This window comes from Lycorma delicatula, chromosome 2 (genome assembly GCF_047948215.1).
Source record: "Lycorma delicatula isolate Av1 chromosome 2, ASM4794821v1, whole genome shotgun sequence".
NCBI classification, from domain to species: Eukaryota; Metazoa; Arthropoda; class Insecta; order Hemiptera; family Fulgoridae; genus Lycorma; species Lycorma delicatula.
Window position 1 is genome coordinate 9,050,487 of NC_134456.1, and position 19,010 is coordinate 9,069,496.

General features: G+C 30.7%; 1 protein-coding gene across 1 annotated transcript in view; it reads right to left on the reverse strand.

Annotated features, from left to right (window-relative positions):
* Positions 1-1,783: 1,783 nt before the first annotated feature.
* LOC142319831 (low-density lipoprotein receptor-related protein 4-like) overlaps positions 1,784-19,010 on the reverse strand; it is a 150,878-nt gene continuing 133,651 nt past the window's right edge. The window contains exons 28-33 of the mRNA XM_075357504.1: positions 17,975-18,196; positions 17,222-17,465; positions 15,680-15,941; positions 13,823-13,973; positions 6,749-6,899; positions 1,784-1,991 (exon numbers count right to left, since the gene is read on the reverse strand). Coding sequence (XP_075213619.1) covers positions 1,836-1,991; positions 6,749-6,899; positions 13,823-13,973; positions 15,680-15,941; positions 17,222-17,465; positions 17,975-18,196 — 1,186 coding nt within the window. The 3' untranslated portion in view covers positions 1,784-1,835. The remainder of the gene's footprint in view (positions 1,992-6,748; positions 6,900-13,822; positions 13,974-15,679; positions 15,942-17,221; positions 17,466-17,974; positions 18,197-19,010) is intronic.

Consider the following 19,010-nt stretch of genomic DNA (forward strand, 5'->3'; position numbering starts at 1 on the left):
ATAATATCTCCTTATATGAAAATCTTTAATAATTTTAGCTATTAAATAATTTAAAAAAATCTTCCTTTAAAAAAAAAGATCTTTCTTTGTGTCATCGTTTTCTTTTATGCGAGTACTTTAAAGTGAATCCCACCATAAAATTTTAAATCTAATCCTAAATCTACAAATATTTTACTTTTTCCACATTTAAAACTTAACTTATTATGCATGAAGAGAAATAAATTTTTTAATAGAATAAAAATATTTTTCAATTAAAAATTGTTTTACCTTTTTTACAAACAATTTCTACAATCACAGGTATGATATCAAAACATAAAATCTCATTGAATTTTTGAATTTACGTAAGATGGCTTATATTCAAGACCTCCATAAATCTACTTGATCCATTTCTTGTGTTGTAATTCAAAGCGTTTAAATCTCTTTAAAACCTGTTAACGATTGATGCAATGAATGTTTGTTAATGGATCATTAATTATAAGGTTTTAAAAGGTTACCTACAGTTTCATATTTCCTTATTCTTATCATGTTGTTGATAATCTGAAAATTCTTCTAAACATTATTCAGATGATGATCCCAAACAGTAGTTTAATATTATACATGAAAGATTACAAATTACTAACAAACTCCTCTCATCAATTTATAACTGCTGGGTCTAGATATTAATTTTAGATCAAAATATTTATGCTAATTTTTTTTTAAAATGAATTCTGCACGGGTCATTCAAAGAGAAGTTACGATCATTAATAAAATTTAAAAACTGCACTAGAGATGGATTGTTCAGTCACTGTGCAGTTGTATACAATATGTCATTAACATTATTTTCTTGTTTGGTGTATTTACATTTAAAGCTATAAAGTTGCATCTAATTTCATTTATTACTAATTTGTAAATATATACATCAATAAGCTCTTTTCAGAGTGTGATAGTCATTGGACTTACTTTTTTTAACCGTACTGTTCCAAACTCAATTTTCACATCTCTGATGTTAATATTACACCTTAATCTGAAGATATTCTTTAAAAAACTACATTCCTAATAAAATAATATTTACCAAGAAGCATGTGTTTTTTTATGACTTAATTTATATAATTATCAATTTTTCAATAATTCACTTGATTAACAGTCTTTTATTTAACTGGGGCAATATCGTTAGCAACATTAATTTTTATTTAACTAAATCTTGATTTTATTTACATTTATCATATAGCTTGGAATTCTTATTTTTTTCATTTATCCATTAATAACATTACAAATTGTCAAAAACATAAATTACTATTGACAGATAATTAATTAATTATTACCCAGTAACATTTATTTTAGATTACATTAATTATTATTATTATTGTTTTAAATAATAGCAATAATTACAATATTACAACAGTATTATTATACCAACACTGATATAATTATAATAATGAAATTTCATTAATTAATATTACAATAATAATTTATATAACAAACCCTTATAAAAATATGTTTATTGGAAAAAATATGACAAAAAAGATACGTGAAAACGCTGAATTACTAGATTGTTAAAAGGACTGCAGTAGACTCTACATAATATTAAATAAAAAAAAAAATTATAACAAATTTTAATTTCTAAAAACTTAAAAAGATAATTAACTAAATTACTTAAATATTTTACGTATTGTTGAGTAATTGCAGATTATTTCTCTTCAGTTTAATTATTCTATTATTTGTGCACTAAAAAAATGAAGGAAATTATACAATTATAATTATAATAATAATATACAAATTATAAAACAAAATTTTAATCGTAGTAGAGTTTGGGTAGGGTTATAATTAATAATTATAATTCCATACCCAAAATGAGCTTATACAACCTTGAGACTGGGATTATCAACTCCATCATTATTGGGAGATGTCGATCTGTCTGGAGGACATGGTGAGGTAGAACCTGGAATAAGTGATATTACCTCAGGACTAGCAGTTTGTTTATCACTTTCGCTATGCACATCGTAAACTCTTTCCTAGAAATTAAAAAAAATATAGTCTTAATTCAGTACACCCAAATTAACCAAGCTGTTCATCCAATATTATTAGAGGTTTACGTTTATAGCATGAGTCACGTAATAAAATACTTGTATTTGATGATAAATATATCTTTCAAGTTAGAAGATGAGAAAAATGGACTATTACACCATATCAAACCACATTATTTTAAGAATGGTGTAGAATATTTGCAGCAGTAACAAAGTATTTGCAGTATTAGATTTACAAGGACCTACATAAGCAGCAGATTATATTCCTAATCAAATCAGCACAACAGTCTAGCTATAATAATGTGAATTTGTGAATGATTAAAATTACTGTAGATTTATTTTGTAATCAATAGTATTTTTATAATTTTGGATATATTTAAAAAAAAAGTGTTTGTTTATAGAAATGTTGATGGAAATTGTACATAAAATAATAATAGTTGTAAATATCCAATTGTATAAGATTAATCAAATGAGGATTACAAAAATTCTAACGAAAAAATGAAGTCCTGTTATTGTGATTAGGTTTACAATTTCATCAAAACAGGCACTCACTGTTCATTATATATTCTTCACTAACTGTGGGATCAAAATATGAACTTCATCTTACTCATTTCTCTTTAGATTAATATCATGGATCCACTTCTGTTTATTTTTTAAATAGAACAAAAAAATAGAGATCATAAATGAATATTGTGTTAACTAATTCACACTTCTATGTCATATGTTTAAATGAGTAAATATATAAATATGTAACCTATTTAATTTATTTAAAGAAAATCTGCAGAACTACAGAGAATTATTTATAAAAAATCTATCTGTTTTTCTTGTAATGAAATTTTAATGTTCAATAAATTTATAAATAAATGAAAAAAATATTGTTAAATCATACTTAGTAAACATAGAAAATATAATTCTCTACACCAGTCGTTCTCAAAGTAGGCGATAACGCCCCCTTTAGGCGCTAGAGGCCTTCAGGGGGGGTAGTAGAAGGACCACAGAAAATTGGAGGCTTTCAAGCGGTCTAGGAAGACGATGGCTGATTTTAAAAAAATGCAAAAATGATGTTTTCCTGATATTTCAAACTAAAATTAAATATATACTACACTAGTACAAAAAATTATTAGACTGCAACATGTATCACCCGCTCTCAGCTTAACATCATCATGCTAACATGATCATATTACAGTCTCAGTCACTAAAGATTTTAATATCTTAGCACAAAATGAACAAAAGCTAAAAACTGCAATGCTACAAAAGAGAACTCACAATTTGTCATTAAAGCTAGATCAAAACCCTTTAATTTCCATATTTATTTGTTACATTGTTTAAATTGAGAGATATTCAGACAAAAATGGCCTTTTCTCTTTAAAGTGGAATACTTCGGTTCAAAAAAATCATAGAGACATACAAAACAAGAAATCCTAAGTCTTAAGCTTTCAAACAATTTTAATGCAGTTTACAGAAAAAATTTCATTTCCTCCCTATGCTCAATCAAACATGAAGAAAAACTTTAAAATTTTTTAAACTTTTCTTTTCACTGATGTTTTTTTCATAATTTGATGATTTTTGAAATCTGAAGTGCACTGTCAAAAAGTAGAGTATTCAAGCTTTAATTTCTTTTATTTGTCTCTCTAAGTCCCTTGGTTGCAAAGTTAAAACACTGAGTTTTAGAATACAATGAGTTTTTAACATAACATATAGGTGTCCTTTTAATTTTTTGTACCACTGTATAATGTAACAGTAGTACAAAATAAAAAAAAATAAAACTGATTTATATTCTTTGTTATACAACCACTTTACTAACGCAAGTTCGAATCTTTCTTTGTTCTGTGTAGTAGTCACCAAATGTGTCATTTTGACGACTTCTAATAATAAATATGTCAAAAAAATTGGATACTTATTATATATAAAGCATTATTTATTCAATCATCAACAAAGAAATGAAAAAGTGACAGGTAATATATATATATATATATATATATATATATATATACAACACAAAATTGAAGTAGAAAAAAAAACAACATATTTTTAATTTTTTAATACAAATTATAAACAAACCAATTTCCGGATATTATATGATTTTTATACTAAATTACAGGTTATGCCATCCTGTTTAAAATGCTATTTATTTTATGAATCGCACAGCATTTCTCAAAAACATATTAAAATTATTAAGTTATCAATGGTTAAGTCAATTTTTATATGACTTAAGGTCTGTTTGAGTTAAACAACGCAATTTTTCCAATCCTGGATGAATTGACAGGATTATCGGTGTTAGTTCTAACTTGCTGAGTACGAATTCTATCACATGCAGTAAACGAGTATTGCATGTTTATTCCTGTTGGTGTGTATTGCATTTCAAACCTATATAAAGGCAGTAATTGTTTCTTTTATTTTATTAGTATTTTCCTGTGCAATCGGTAGCAGGTTTTTTAAAGTCAATCTTTTACTCACATATTTGTGAAGTCAAAACCATGTCGGAAGGAAAAAAGAAGAAACGGCAGTAGAGTGGATGTATAAAATATGGATTTATCGAAAATCCCACAAATCCATCATTGCCAATGTGATTTATTTGTCAAAAAACTTTTTCAAATGAAGCGATGAAGCCTTCTACGCCACAAGATCATTTTAATAAAATGTACTGATAAGAAACACAAAGATGTGGCCTATTTTCAAGACCTGGAAAAATGTATGTAGCTCAGCCAACTATATCAAAACTTTTTTCAGCGGCTTAGGCAAGACGATAACAAACTTTGAGCTTCGTACAATATCAAAATGTTAATTGCTGAAACAGGTAAACCACACACTATTGGGGAAGATTTAATTTTACTGGCAGTAAAAGAAGTAATACCCACTGTGCTCCATAAACCAGCAGCAGGAGCAATAGTTCTGTGCAAAGACGAATTGATGAGGTGGCTGAAAACATTGAAGAATCATTATGCATTCATCTGAAGACTTGCCAATTTTCAATTTAGTTGGATAAGTTCCACTTTACCAACTAATGAAGCATTGTTGTTGTCGTACGTGAGGTTTATCAAAGATGAGAAAATATATCAAGAACTATTATTTGCTAGAAATTTAGAGACAGATGCAAGGGGAGAAATCATATACAATATATTGGAAACGTTTTGTGATGAAAAGGAAATTCTTTTGAAGAATATTATGTCAATTGATATGATGGTGCTCTGGGACAGGGTGTCAAAAAGGCTTCATAACGTACTTAAAAAATAAAGTTCCACACGTGCTTGCTGTATGTACGTTGCATCATTCATCACCAACATTTAGTTGCGAGAAACCTGAGTGAACGCTTGCATACATCACTGCAATACGTTATCAGAGCAGTTAATAAAATCAGAAGCAACACAGTACATGACAGATTATTTAGTCAGCTTTGAGTTGCCAATGAAGAAGATTTCAACTGCTTGCTGCTTCACACACAAGTGTGCTTACTATCAAAAGGTACTTGTCTGATTTGATTTTACAATCTGCTTGAGAGTTCTTGAAAAACAAAGATCCAGAGCTGCACAATGACCTCATTACATCAAAGAATGATTCTGCGTATTTGATAGACCTATATAAATTGTTTAATGATTAATCTCCAGCTTCAAGGCAACAAATTGAACTTGATTAAAACAAAAAATGTTGTTGTTGCTTTGTTAGCCAAACTGCTGTTAAACAAGAGAAATATTGGTAGATGTGAATTTAATAACTTCCCTAATTTTCAGCAGTATCCTTCAATAACAATAATTTGCTTGTTTACTGCCAATACTTGGACAACCTTTACGGTGATTTCAAAGAACGATTCCAGGACATTTTAAATATGGACATACCAGACTGGGTGCTGAAACCTTTTTCAAATGTCAACACAACAGGATCATCCCAGTTAGAAGAACAACTTATAGAACAACAAACAAATAAATAACAATAATATTCAAGAATGGCTACCAAGAATTTTGGCTGCAAAAACCAATCTGCAACTGTACCCTGGATTACGGCCGATTGTTCAATGATTTCTGATAGCAATCCTATTGTCATACTTGTATGAACAATGGATTGTTCATACTTGTTTAATGCTTGTAGAAATGTTGCTAACCAAAAAAAGAAATCAGCTGCATGTTACTGAACATGGTGACTTATGGCTGTTTTTAAATAAATTTGAGCCTGATATAATACTCATTAAAGCACACCTTCATCCTTCACATTAATGTAAGTGCAATTTTTCAAGTGAAAACTTTGTTTTAATTATTGTATTGTTATATTGAATATGCCATCACTATTATTGTTATATAACTATATAGATACAATTGTAATTTTTTTGAAAGCAATTTTAATAAAAATACTTCCAAATATGATCTAAGTATGCATTTTGATTTCTCTCAATGAAAATGTAAGTTTCAACTTAGAAATAGGATATGCCACGTTTAAAAACAATAATTGCAATTGCTGTTTTTAAGAGCACATCTAAAAAACAGCAAGTGCAATTACTATTTTTAATATTTGGTAAGTTTAAAAATTTTGGGGTTACTAGAAAATTGTTGATTCTCAATGTTGATAATGGGTGAAAAAGTTTGAAAATTAATGCTGTAGAACACCACAGGGCTCTATTTTCTATCAGCAGTTGTACAAAATATACTAGAGCTGAGCAACCTAATTTCAAAAAAAAAAATATCAGAGCTCCTACTTTGTAACATTTTATCTAATGTAGCAAATTATTAAAACATAATATTAATTGTACAATTTACCTGTGATTTATCATACTTTAATTTACGCCAAAGGAAAGGTCGTTTATCACCTGAAACGTGACCGACATCTGAACTGGACGCATTATAATTAGGATTTGAGAAAGTCAGTACACTTCGACCATCATAATATTTCTTACTTCTGTGTTGTCGCCTAAATAATAAAAAAGATTAACTTTTATACATTAAATGAGTAACTTGATTACAAGAGTAATTAAATTATGCACAGGATTTCTAAATATAGTAATTCTTTAAATTTTTTGAACAGATAATAAATCTATAACCATTTTGTCAACAACAGACATTAAAAGACTTGAATTTCCTCTAATTAAATTTACCTTTCTTTTACATTCTCTCCAGGATCATTTTTTCTCAATGGTATCTAGAAATTCAATACCTTTTCTGACCTCTTTCATACTTACAATTATTTTTTACAGAATATAGTCAGTCCAATAATGTTATCTCATCATTAAGCTCTATAATTCTTATCTAATAAATTATTTAGCACTCAATCTGAATAGCAGTAACAGGTATATTACTGTTTTATTTTATTTACTGTATTTAAAAAACCCTGGTAACTCGATACTGATTATAAAAGGTGAATCAAAAATGAAATTAAATTGTAACTACCTAAATTTTTATGACAGTAGGTTGAAAAGAATTATTCACTTGAATGATATCACTTTTAATTTAAAAAAAAACAACAAAAAACTGCTTTTGATTATCAATAAAAATGTTTCTACTATCTAAGGTATCAAATGATATACGTAATTTTCCATGAACTTTAGTCTTACATTCACATAATGTTGTTCTATGGATTACCACAAACCTACTAGCTTCTTCAATTCTTGTGTTATGAATGCCTTTTGTGCTTCATGAGCATTATAACCAAACAATACGTGGGACATATAAAACAAAAAATTTATGTATTTGTTTAAAGAAAGCACTGTGTACAATGACTCAAATCAGCAAGGGTAATACTTTGGTGTATATCAGTATTTAAAATTTGATTTGACTTACTAACATAGCTCTTTTTGTTGATTTTCATCTACCTTGTTCAAAAATTAGTATTTAAAATAGGCTATATAATACACATGCATACACAAATGGATGCACAAGGGCTTGAAGGATGTCATCACCATGAAGGATTTTTTTAACTATCTCAATTCTACTTTTTCAGTTTAGCCTCTGGAACCACCACTTCACTTCACCACAACTTCAGAGTATGAACTATCTATTACTATTACTGGTTTTAATACAAAGTCTTAGGTGACATGATTAAGAAATTTTGGGGAAAGTAATTAAGGAATAGGCAAAAATAAGAGAGCCAGTTTTTTTTTTTTTTTGTCTTCAGTCATTTGACTGGTTTGATGCAGCTCTCCAAGATTCCCTATCTAGTGCTAGTCGTTTCATTTCAGTATACCCTCTACATCCTACAACCCTAACAATTTGTTTTACATATTCCAAACGTGGCCTGCCTACACAATTTTTCCCTTCTACCTGTCCTTCCAAAATTAAAGCGACTATTCCAGGATGCCTTAGTATGTGGCCTATAAGTCTGTCTCTTCTTTTAACTATATTTTTCCAAATGCTTCTTTCTTCATCTATTTGCCGCAATACCTCTTCATTTGTCACTTTATCCACCCATCTGATTTTTAACATTCTCCTATAGCACCACATTTCAAAAGCTTCTAACCTTTTCTTCTCAGATACTCCGATTGTCCTAGTTTCACCTCCATATAAAGCGACACTCCAAACATACACCTTCAAAAATCTTTTCCTGACATTTAAATTAATTTTTGATGTAAACAACTTATATTTCTTACTGAAGGCTCGTTTAGCTTGTGCTATTCGGCATTTTATATCGCTCCTGCTTCGTCCATCTTTAGTAATTCTACTTCCCAAATAACAAAATTCTTCTACCTCCATAATCTTTTCTCCTCCTATTTTCACATTCAGTGGTCCATCTTTGTTATTTCTACTACATTTCATTACTTTTGTTTTGTTCTTGTTTATTTTCATGCGATAGTTCTTGCGTAGGACTTCATCTATGCCGTTCATTGTTTCTTCTAAATCCTTTTTATTCTCGGCTAGAATTACTATATCATCAGCAAATCGTAGCATCTTTATCTTTTCACCTTGTACTGTTACTCCGAATCTAAATTGTTCTTTAACATCATTAACTGCTAGCTCCATGTAAAGATTAAAAAGTAACGGAGACAGGGAACACCCGTGTCGGACTCCCTTTCTTATTACGGCTTCTTTCTTATGTTCTTCAAGTGCTACTGTTGCTGTTTGGTTCCTGTACATGTTAGCAATTGTTTTTCTATCTCTGTATTAGTACCCTAATTTTTTTAAAATGCTGAACATTTTATTCCAGTCTATCTTATTGAATGCCTTTTCTAGGTCTATAAACGCCAAGTATGTTGGTTTGTTTTTCTTTAATCTTCCTTCTACTATTAATCTGAGGCCTAAAATTGCTTCCCTTGTCCCTATACTTTTCCTGAAACCAAATTGGTCTTCTCCTAACACTTCCTCCACTCTCCTCTCAATTCTTCTGTATAGAATTCTAGTTAAGATTTTTGATTCATGACTAGTTAAACTAATTGTTCTGTATTCTTCACATTTATCTGCCCCTGCTTTCTTTGGTATCATTACTATAACACTTTTTTTGAAGTCTGATGGAAATTCCCCTTTTTCATAAATATTACACACCAGTTTGTATAATCTATCAATCGCTTCCTCACCTGCACTGCGCAGTAATTCTACAGGTATTCCGTCTATTCCAGGAGCCTTTCTGCCATTTAAATCTTTTAATGCTCTCTTAAATTCAGATCTCAGTATTGTTTCTCCCAATTCATCCTCCTCAACTTCCTCTTTTTCCTCTATAAAACCATTTTCTAATTCATTTCCTCCGTATAACTCTTCAATATATTCCACCCATCTATCGACTTTACCTTTCGTATTATATATAGGTGTACCATCTTTGTTTAACACATTATTAGATTTTAATTTATGTACCCCAAAATTTTCCTTAACTTTCCTGTATGCTCTGTCGATTTTACCAATGTTCATTTCTCTTTCCACTTCTAAACACTTTTCTTTAATCCACTCTTCTTTCGCCAGTTTGCACTTCCTGTTTATAGCATTTCTTAATTGCCGATAGTTCCTTTTACTTTCTTCATCACTAGCATTCTTATATTTTCTACGTTCATCCATCAGCTGCAATATATCGTCTGAAACCCAAGGTTTTCTACCAGTTCTTTTTATTCCGCCTAAGTTTGCTTCTGCTGATTTAAGAATTTCCTTTTTAACATTCTCCCATTCTTCTTCTACATTTTCTACATTATCTTTTTTACTCAGACCTCTTGCGATGTCCTCCTCAAAAATCTTCTTTACCTCCTCTTCCTCAAGCTTCTCTAAATTCCACCGATTCATCTGACACCTTTTCTTCAGGTTTTTAAACCCCAATCTACATTTCATTATCACCAAATTATGGTCGCTATCAATGTCTGCTCCAGGGTAAGTTTTGCAGTCCACGAGTTGATTTCTAAATCTTTGCTTAACCATGATATAATCTATCTGATACCTTGCAGTATCGCCTGGCTTTTTCCACGTGTATATTCTTCTATTATGGTTTTTTAAGTGGGTGTTGGCAATTACTAAATTATACTTCGTGCAAAACTCTACAAGTCGGTCACCTCTTTCATTCCTTTTGCCCAGTCCGTATTCACCCACTATATTTCCTTCCTTGCCTTTTCCAATGCTTGCATTCCAATCTCCAACTATTATTAAATTTTCATCTCCTTTTACGTGTTTAATTGCTTCATCAATCTCTTCGTATACACATTCTACCTCATCATCATAATGGGCGCTTGTAGACATATAGACGTTAACAATCGTTGTCGGTTTAGGTTTTGATTTTATCCTTATTACAATGACTCTATCGCTATGCGTCTTGAAATACTCCACTCTCCTCCCTATCTTCTTGTTCATCACGAACCCTACTCCTGCCTGCCCATTATTTGACGCTGAGTTAATTACTCTAAAGTCACCCGACCAAAAGTCACCTTCCTCTTCCCACCGAACCTCACTAATTCCTACTATATCCACGTTTAACCTATCCATTTCCCTTTTTAAATTCTCTAGCCTACCAACCTTTTTTAAGCTTCTAACATTCCACGCTCCGACTCGTAGAATGATATTTTTTACTTTTCTGGTGACCCCCTCCTTAGTAGTCCCCACCCGGAGATCCAAATGGGGGACTATCTTACCTCCCGAATATTTTACCAAGGAAGGCGCCTCCATTATTGCTTTTGAAAATGCAGAGAGCCACATTTTCTTGGAAAAAAAAACAGCTGTAGTTTTCCATTGCTTTTAGCTGCGCAGTACTCAGAGGACTGAGTGATGTTGATATGGCCGTTTAAGTCATTGTGACTCACGCCCCTAACAACTACTGAAAGAGCTGCTGCCCTCTTTCAGGAATCATTCCTTAGTCTGGCTCTCAACAGATACCTCTCCGATATGGTTGCACCTTCGTTCCAGCTACTCTGTATCCCTGAGCACTCAAGCCCCCTCACCAACGGCAAGGTCTCATGATTCATAGAGGAGGGAGAGCCAGTTAAAAAATAAAAAGTAATAATATAATGGCCAGTTGCTTCTTTCTAAAACATACATGAGGTGCAACCAAAAAATTCCAAGATTAATCCTACAAAAAAAAAATCTAGTAGGTTGCAAGCATATGTGCACAGTAGTCACCTTTATGGGTTAGCATGCCACAAGGTGGCCGAAAGAAAGTCACCATACCCCCTAAAGTTAGAATTAAAATTTTAAATAAGTTATAAATGAAAAATGTGAAATAATAATGAATTATTTTATTTACTCACTTGATACACAGTATTAATTTTAATGGTCTAGTGAGTTTGCCATGTGTGTTCGCCCTCATGTTGCACACACAATTCTGTATGTCGCCCTGTCCTCTGTGACATGCGATGGAGCATTTCTGGTGTTACATTATGGAAGGCGTCCCTCACAGCAGCATGCAATTCTTTAAATGTGGTATAGTGACATGCAGATAAGTGAGCCTTGATAATTCCCCACAATTAATTGTCTAGTGTGGTGAGATCAGGACTTCATGGTGGCCATAATAATGAAGTACTGTGACCGATCCAACATCCTGGAAATTTTTCATTCAGAAACACATGGATTGATAGAGCAAAATGTGAAGATGCTCCATCCCGCTGCAGCCGTACTTGTTCCACGAGATTCTTCTTTAGTAGCTGTGGTATTAACTAACCATGTCTCCAAAATACCTAAAGAAGTTTGTAGATTCACTGGCCCATCAAAAAAATAAAATGAAACAAATGATGAGCTGCCATTCCAGCCCGTACCATGACTTGCGAAGGATTTCTTTCAGACTGTCACATAATAAGGATTTTCTTTCACCCAAAATAACATACTTTTGGCACGTGAACTGTGATAGATTGCACATTCGTCAGTAAAAAGCATCTTTCCTCAGTGCACTGCAGTGGGAGCTTTTTCTAATAAAGCCCAGCAGGATGCAGCACAACATTCCATGTCAACATCTGACAGTTCAATATTAACATCAGATGAAATGGCCTAACTTTCAACTCCTTTTTCAAATTCTTGCATTGTTGTCTGCGGTATACGAAGTTCAGCTGATTGTTTATAAGTTGATTTCACTGGGAATTGTTCAATGGAAACTGCAACAGCAGCACATATTTCTAACCATGTAATAACTTTCGTCCACTCTGTGGCCTACCTTTAACACTACCTGATTCAAACGCACATTTTTCCCAAGCTAACATTGTTGCTTTTCGTGGTGGTGGCTTATTAAAGCGTTGCCAAAACATATCACTAATTAGCTTCATTGTTTAATTTGTACACTGCCGTTCATGAACCCATATGTTTGTCACTAACTGCTCCTCGATGCTGTAACTACTCATGTCAGCCATTTTAGCACAACTGTATTTTACTCAGTGTGACATAAAAAACTGTTGCCAACCAGCCCCGACAAAAATACCGTATATTCTAAACACATATTTTTTGTTAACTTTAGGGGTAAGGTGACTTCCCAGCCACTCTGCATATACTCTGAGAACAGTGTTGCACATGATGTGCTTTTGTGACCATGTTCATGGGCACATCTGTAATTTCATCACTGACCATTAGTTAGAGCAGAGAGGTAAATCAAATTCTGCTTAGAAATTTGATAGATACCTTGAAGTGATGTAACAGAGCTGTGTAATAACCCACTGAAGTAATGAGCCATAGAAGGTTATTAGGTTGAAACTCTGGCTTTGTGGGGCAGAACATTACTGGAAGGAAAAGGTCAGGACAACTCTTTATCAGAAATCCTCTTGTGTGTGAGAGTAGAGAAAAAAATGAGATGAACCCAAGGTCTTGATTTTTGTTCAAAATATGATCAAAGGTCAAGATCAATGACTTTGGGATCAAGAGTCAAGACTGCTCTTGGTATACATTTTATATCAATTTGTGAGGATCACAGATCACTATAAAGGAAATTTCTGACCACTATGTGTCATTTGGGATAGTGCAAGCAATCTTCATTATCTGTTTTAAACATACATCATGCCATTGCGAAGTGCATGGCTAGGCTCCTGATTTCTGAGTGGTAGAAGCATTGTATGAAAATCAGGTCTCTGCCAGAATGCCCAGGATGACTTAATTTTGTGTTGTGGATAATCACTGGGAATGACTTGGGTTTTTAGCTATGATCTAGACTAAGCAATAGTTGGGTGAAAGATCCCACATTCTTCAAGACTGAAGAAGACAAGGCAGATTAGGAGCGAGACCCAAAAGCATGCTTATCATTTTTTTGACACTCAAAGGGTATGTACCATGAATTCATCCCTGAGGGTCATACTATGGATTCCAACTTCTATTGAAATATTCTGAGATGTCCAAGGAAGAGCATTAAGCTTTATTGGGCTGAATTGTTGTATGCGACATTGGCTACTCCATTTTAACAATACCATTTGACAAATAGCAGTTTTGCATAAAAAATAATTAATATTTAACTAAATTAATGCTCACCTGTGTTGAACAAGTGCAATACCAATTGCACATCCACTAATGATAATTAAACATAGAGCAATGGACATAAATATAACTACAGTAGGTAAGCCAACTGCATCCTCATTATTTTGTGAAGACTCTCCTGGAGACCAAACACGTTGACTTGGTTCTGTTTAACACAAAATATTTTTTTCATATGTTCATACAATATTATTGCAATTTCAAAGAAAATAAGTGAGTGATTTTATAGAAATACTCTTTAAAAAAACAAAGGCCAGTTCAGTATAAAAAACAAAAAAAATCTAGGAGAGAGTTGCATAACTTACCTAGTTTGACAGATCTTTACTTAAATAAATACTTAAAAACTTAACTTCAACAAGTAAACTTAAATAAAGTTTATTTAAAAATAAGTAATAATTATTTACTTTTTTATTTAATTGGAATAATTATTTACTTCAATAAGTTAGTGCAATTCAGTGCAACGTTATTCAGCAAAGTTAAAAAAAAATTATGGCTTACTAAAAGAAATATGGTTACTATGATATCTCCTTGGATAAAAATCAATATTTATGCCAAAGTTCAACTTTTTTGTCTATGAGTTTCTGATATATGAGTTATAAACTGTTTAGAAACAATGTTGAACACACCCAACCTAAACTAACTGGCTTAAAACTTTCAATTTCCAAATAACTTGATAAGTACTTCTATTGTGCTAAGCTTTCCTGCTACCTATACAAAAAGTTAAATTTAAAATGCAGAACCTACCCCTTACTTTCTTAATTTTGCCTAAAATTCAATGCCGTCAATGTTCCATATATAGAAACTTTTTGAGCCATTTTCAAAAAATTCATGTTTAAGTGTTCAGAAATATTAATCAAAATAAGGCCAAAACATGTACATATATCTTCAGAAATTTCTATAATTCTTTTTTTGGATTAAGATGGTCTTGAAATGTCAACATTTGTAAAAAACCCTGATATCCAAAATTTTTGCTGATTGCTAGACATTTAAATGAAAAATTATATGATTATACTGCTACGGCAACAACAGAATAGATTTAAAGTAAATGTATAAATAATATTTGGTAATTTAAACTTCATACTCTTTAAGTCATTACCAAATTAATAATTACCAGTATCTTAACAATCCAAAATCTGCCAGACTAAAAAAAAATTAAAAAACTAAATGAATACTAATTATTTTTTTAAATCGTAATTTTAAGCTTTTCAATTTTTTTGTAATTTAAATGTTGGAAACCTACAAAAAAATTATTCATGTATGATAAAAATAGTTTGCAAAGAACGTAAAATGTGAGATGAAAATAATGTAAAAGGAATGATAGGAAATATGATGTTATTAACTATTACAGAGTAAGAGCTATTTAGGAATATGGGTATATATATATATATATATTATGGTTTTACTTCAAATTTTCATAAAGTTCTGCTTAAAAATATTTTGAGAATCAGAATTACTTCAGATTATTTTCAATTACATTATAATCATCCATTACCACGTAAAGATAATGACTCACAAAAAATATCTTTAAATTACATACATAATTGTATAAGTTTTCGTTTAAAACTTCTTTCACTGACATTATCTGGAAAAAATTACTATGGAACCATAGAGGGGATATCTCTACAGATGAAAAAAATCATAAAAATTGATATATTTGTTACAAGTGTATGGCTTGAATACACATTTTAAAAAATGTAAATATGTCGAATCAAAAACTGTCTCATTTTTTAATTCAGTTAAATACATAAAGTGTATTGTCCTAATACAAAAGTGATGTTGTCAACCACAGTAAATAAGGTTGCCATATTTCAGAATTCAGACACTTTTTGATTAATACTTAAAAAAATAATTTACCTTTAGAGCAAGTAGTATCATCCTGTATATCAGGACATGCACAAACATAATCATGATGACCACGGTATAAACAAAGATGTGAACAATGTCCATTATCTATAACACACGGTGACCAACCAGGCTGTCGATCAGGTGTTACGGCTTGAATTTCCATAACATTTAATATATCAGACCGAATAGTTGCTCTGTTTCTACCAGTCATTTTATCAGCTCTTTCAACAACCTTTTTGTACCAATCAGTCCAATAAATATGATCACCAAACTAAAAAAAAATATATATATATTCAATAATACATACAATAAACAGATAAAAGACCACTAACTTTAGTAATTAATTAGAAAAAAGGTGAGCCTATGGCAGCCATGAAAATGTTACATTGTTTATATTTCATTACACGTGATTTTGTTAAATGTTTTTGCCAATTGTAACTAAATAACATTCATGAATTTATTGTTCTAACCACAACAAAAACTTTTACAATGAAAAGCTTAAAAAAATCCTGAACATATTTAGCTGTTTCTTGAGTAGAGATTTTTTAAACACAGCTCTAACCCTGCTGTTTTCCTTTTTTATTCTCAAACCTCATATAATTTTAGATAATTCGTTCGTATCAAGAAGTATACGTAAATCGTTTGAACGACCCACCAGGTTGGTCTAGTGGTGAACGCGTCTTCGCAGATCAGCTGATTTCAAAGTCGAGAGTTCCAACATTCAAATCCTAGTAAAAGCAGTTACTTTTATATGGATTTGAATACTAGATCATGGATACTGGTGTTCTTTAGTGGTTGGGTTTCAATTAACCACACATCTCAGAAATGATCAATCTGAGACTGTACAAGACTGCACTTCACTTACACTCTGAAGTAATACCTGACAGTGATTCCTGGAGGCTAAAGAGAATAAAAAAAATTGTTTCATGAATGAATTATTCGTGTGCTTCATTCAAAATAAAAATGTGAGGACATACCAGCAAACAAACCAATGCACCATGCTTTTCTATTGGAGTTAACCAAATTTGGCAGAATTTGTTTAAAAAGTAACAGAAACACTTTCATAAAAAAATATTAACTGCATGATTTTAATATATTTTATGAATGAAGAAAACAATGTTATCAACATTTCTTTTTTTTACAGATTTTTCATAGAAAAGTACAGTTACTTTCAACATGGTTGCATAGGATGGGGGTGAAAACTAATTTTCTTTATGTTTTGAGATGTGAGAGTATAAAAATAACATTAATTTAAATTGTGGTTTCTTTATATATAAATATTTATTTATAGGTCTATGTATAAAATCTTGTGGCTCAAAAATCTCCAAAACTAGTTGATCACTTCCACTGAAATTTAGATATGCTATAGCGGTGTATTTGCAGTGGAAATGAAAGTACTTTGAAGATGATTAATTGTATAATGCTATAAATATTCAATATAATTTTTTCTTATAGAAAAATTTGGTTATTTTTTTGAACACACCTCATATATCAAAATTTTGAACTACATTAAAAATATAATTTTGTATAAATATATCTAAAAAACATTACCTGAGTTAAACCGAATGGATGTGTTGTTTCTGGTACGAGCGGAATCCTCTCTTTACCATCTATATCAGACATTTCTATTCTATCTTTCAATGCATCTGTCCAATATAATTTCTCTTCTTCATAATCTATAGCTAAACCGTTTGGAAATCCAAGAGCAGAAGTTATCACAGTTTTCCTTTTTGAACCATCCATAAATGAACGTTCTATTTTAGGAACATCACCCCAGTCTGTCCAATACAGCAGTCTGAATAACAATAAAAGATGTAGAATATAAACTAATAAAAAAATTTTAGAGTAAAACACATTATTATTAATGAATTAAAATCTAAATAGAAGATGTTATTTTAACACAATAAAAAGATGATTAAACCACTAGCTCTTAATAAATAACATGCTTTCTTCGGTGTGGTTCTTAAAATTAACTGTAAAAATTAACCAATACTCAGTACAGAGTTAGTCAGAAGATGGATTAAGAAAAGGTAGCTTTTATTATAATCTCAGCAAAATTTTACATTCAACTTAAGTCAGTTTTAATAGTAAAAATACAGAAGATTAAAAAAAGTAACAAAAACTGAATATAATTATTCTGGATTAAAATTATATATGTTCTTATCTTTAAACTAAAATATAATTTTTTAACCGATTATGAGTATTTCATTATAACTGCATTTTATATTGAGGTAAATTTTAAAAACAATTTTTAATTTAGGTTAAATCTGATGATCATTTTGGAATAAAATAAAAATTACTAACCCTTTGCTTGGGAACAGAGCTACTGCTCTTGGTTCATCCAGACCAGTGAAAATAATGACTTTACGAGATGAACCATCAAGTCTAGCGACTTCTAATACTTTCCTAGTTGTATCAGTCCAGTAGATATTATCTGCCAACCAATCGACTGCAAGTCCATTAGGGGTAGACAAATTACCATCAACTACATTACGAACGTTAGACATATTCCACATATCAACTGATCTGTAAAAAAAATAAAAACAAGTAAAAAAGCTGTGACAAAAGAAATTCCAAATGATCCTAAAACAAACAAAACATATTTTCCATAATTACCAGTATGCCTGGATTAATTAAAAATAAACAAAAAATTATCCTCATTTATTGAATTTATTTATTTTTTACATCCAAAAAATTATGATCTTTTAAAAATCTAAATAACATTGATGTCCATCTTTAACTTTTAAGAACATTTCATTCACAGTTAAATAATTTTAACTGTTTTGAAATCATTCCAAACTAGTTTGCCTAGCACCGTGTCATTCATGACCTTGCTCCCCTTTTTCAACTAATCTAAAACTATATGAATAATTACTTGTAATTATAAACCTTTTTGAAAACTATTATCATTATTTCAGTTATACTTGAATTTTTGTGGCTTAAAGATGATTTCAAAATAACATTCTAAATGTTCAAAACATTGACAATTTACTTAGTGTTTGTATTTGTATATAAAACATTAATTTATAAATAAATTAATTATACTTGGAAATTTTAAGAGGTACTATCTGAAATTTTAAAGAGGTACTTTCATTTTTTACAGTTATTTTTAACTACAGTTTGAATTCAAAACTTTCAAGATTATTTTATGATTTATATATCACCCTTATAATGCTGAAAAGAATAAATATAAGATAAATTAAATAAAAAAGTAGAAAGCACCAGTAGAACCATGCATAAATCAGACTACTCCATAGATAAAAAATGTAACTGCCCCAGAATTTGGCTGAATGAATCAAGCAAAACTGTGGTAAAACCTTGCTCAGAGTACCATCACAGC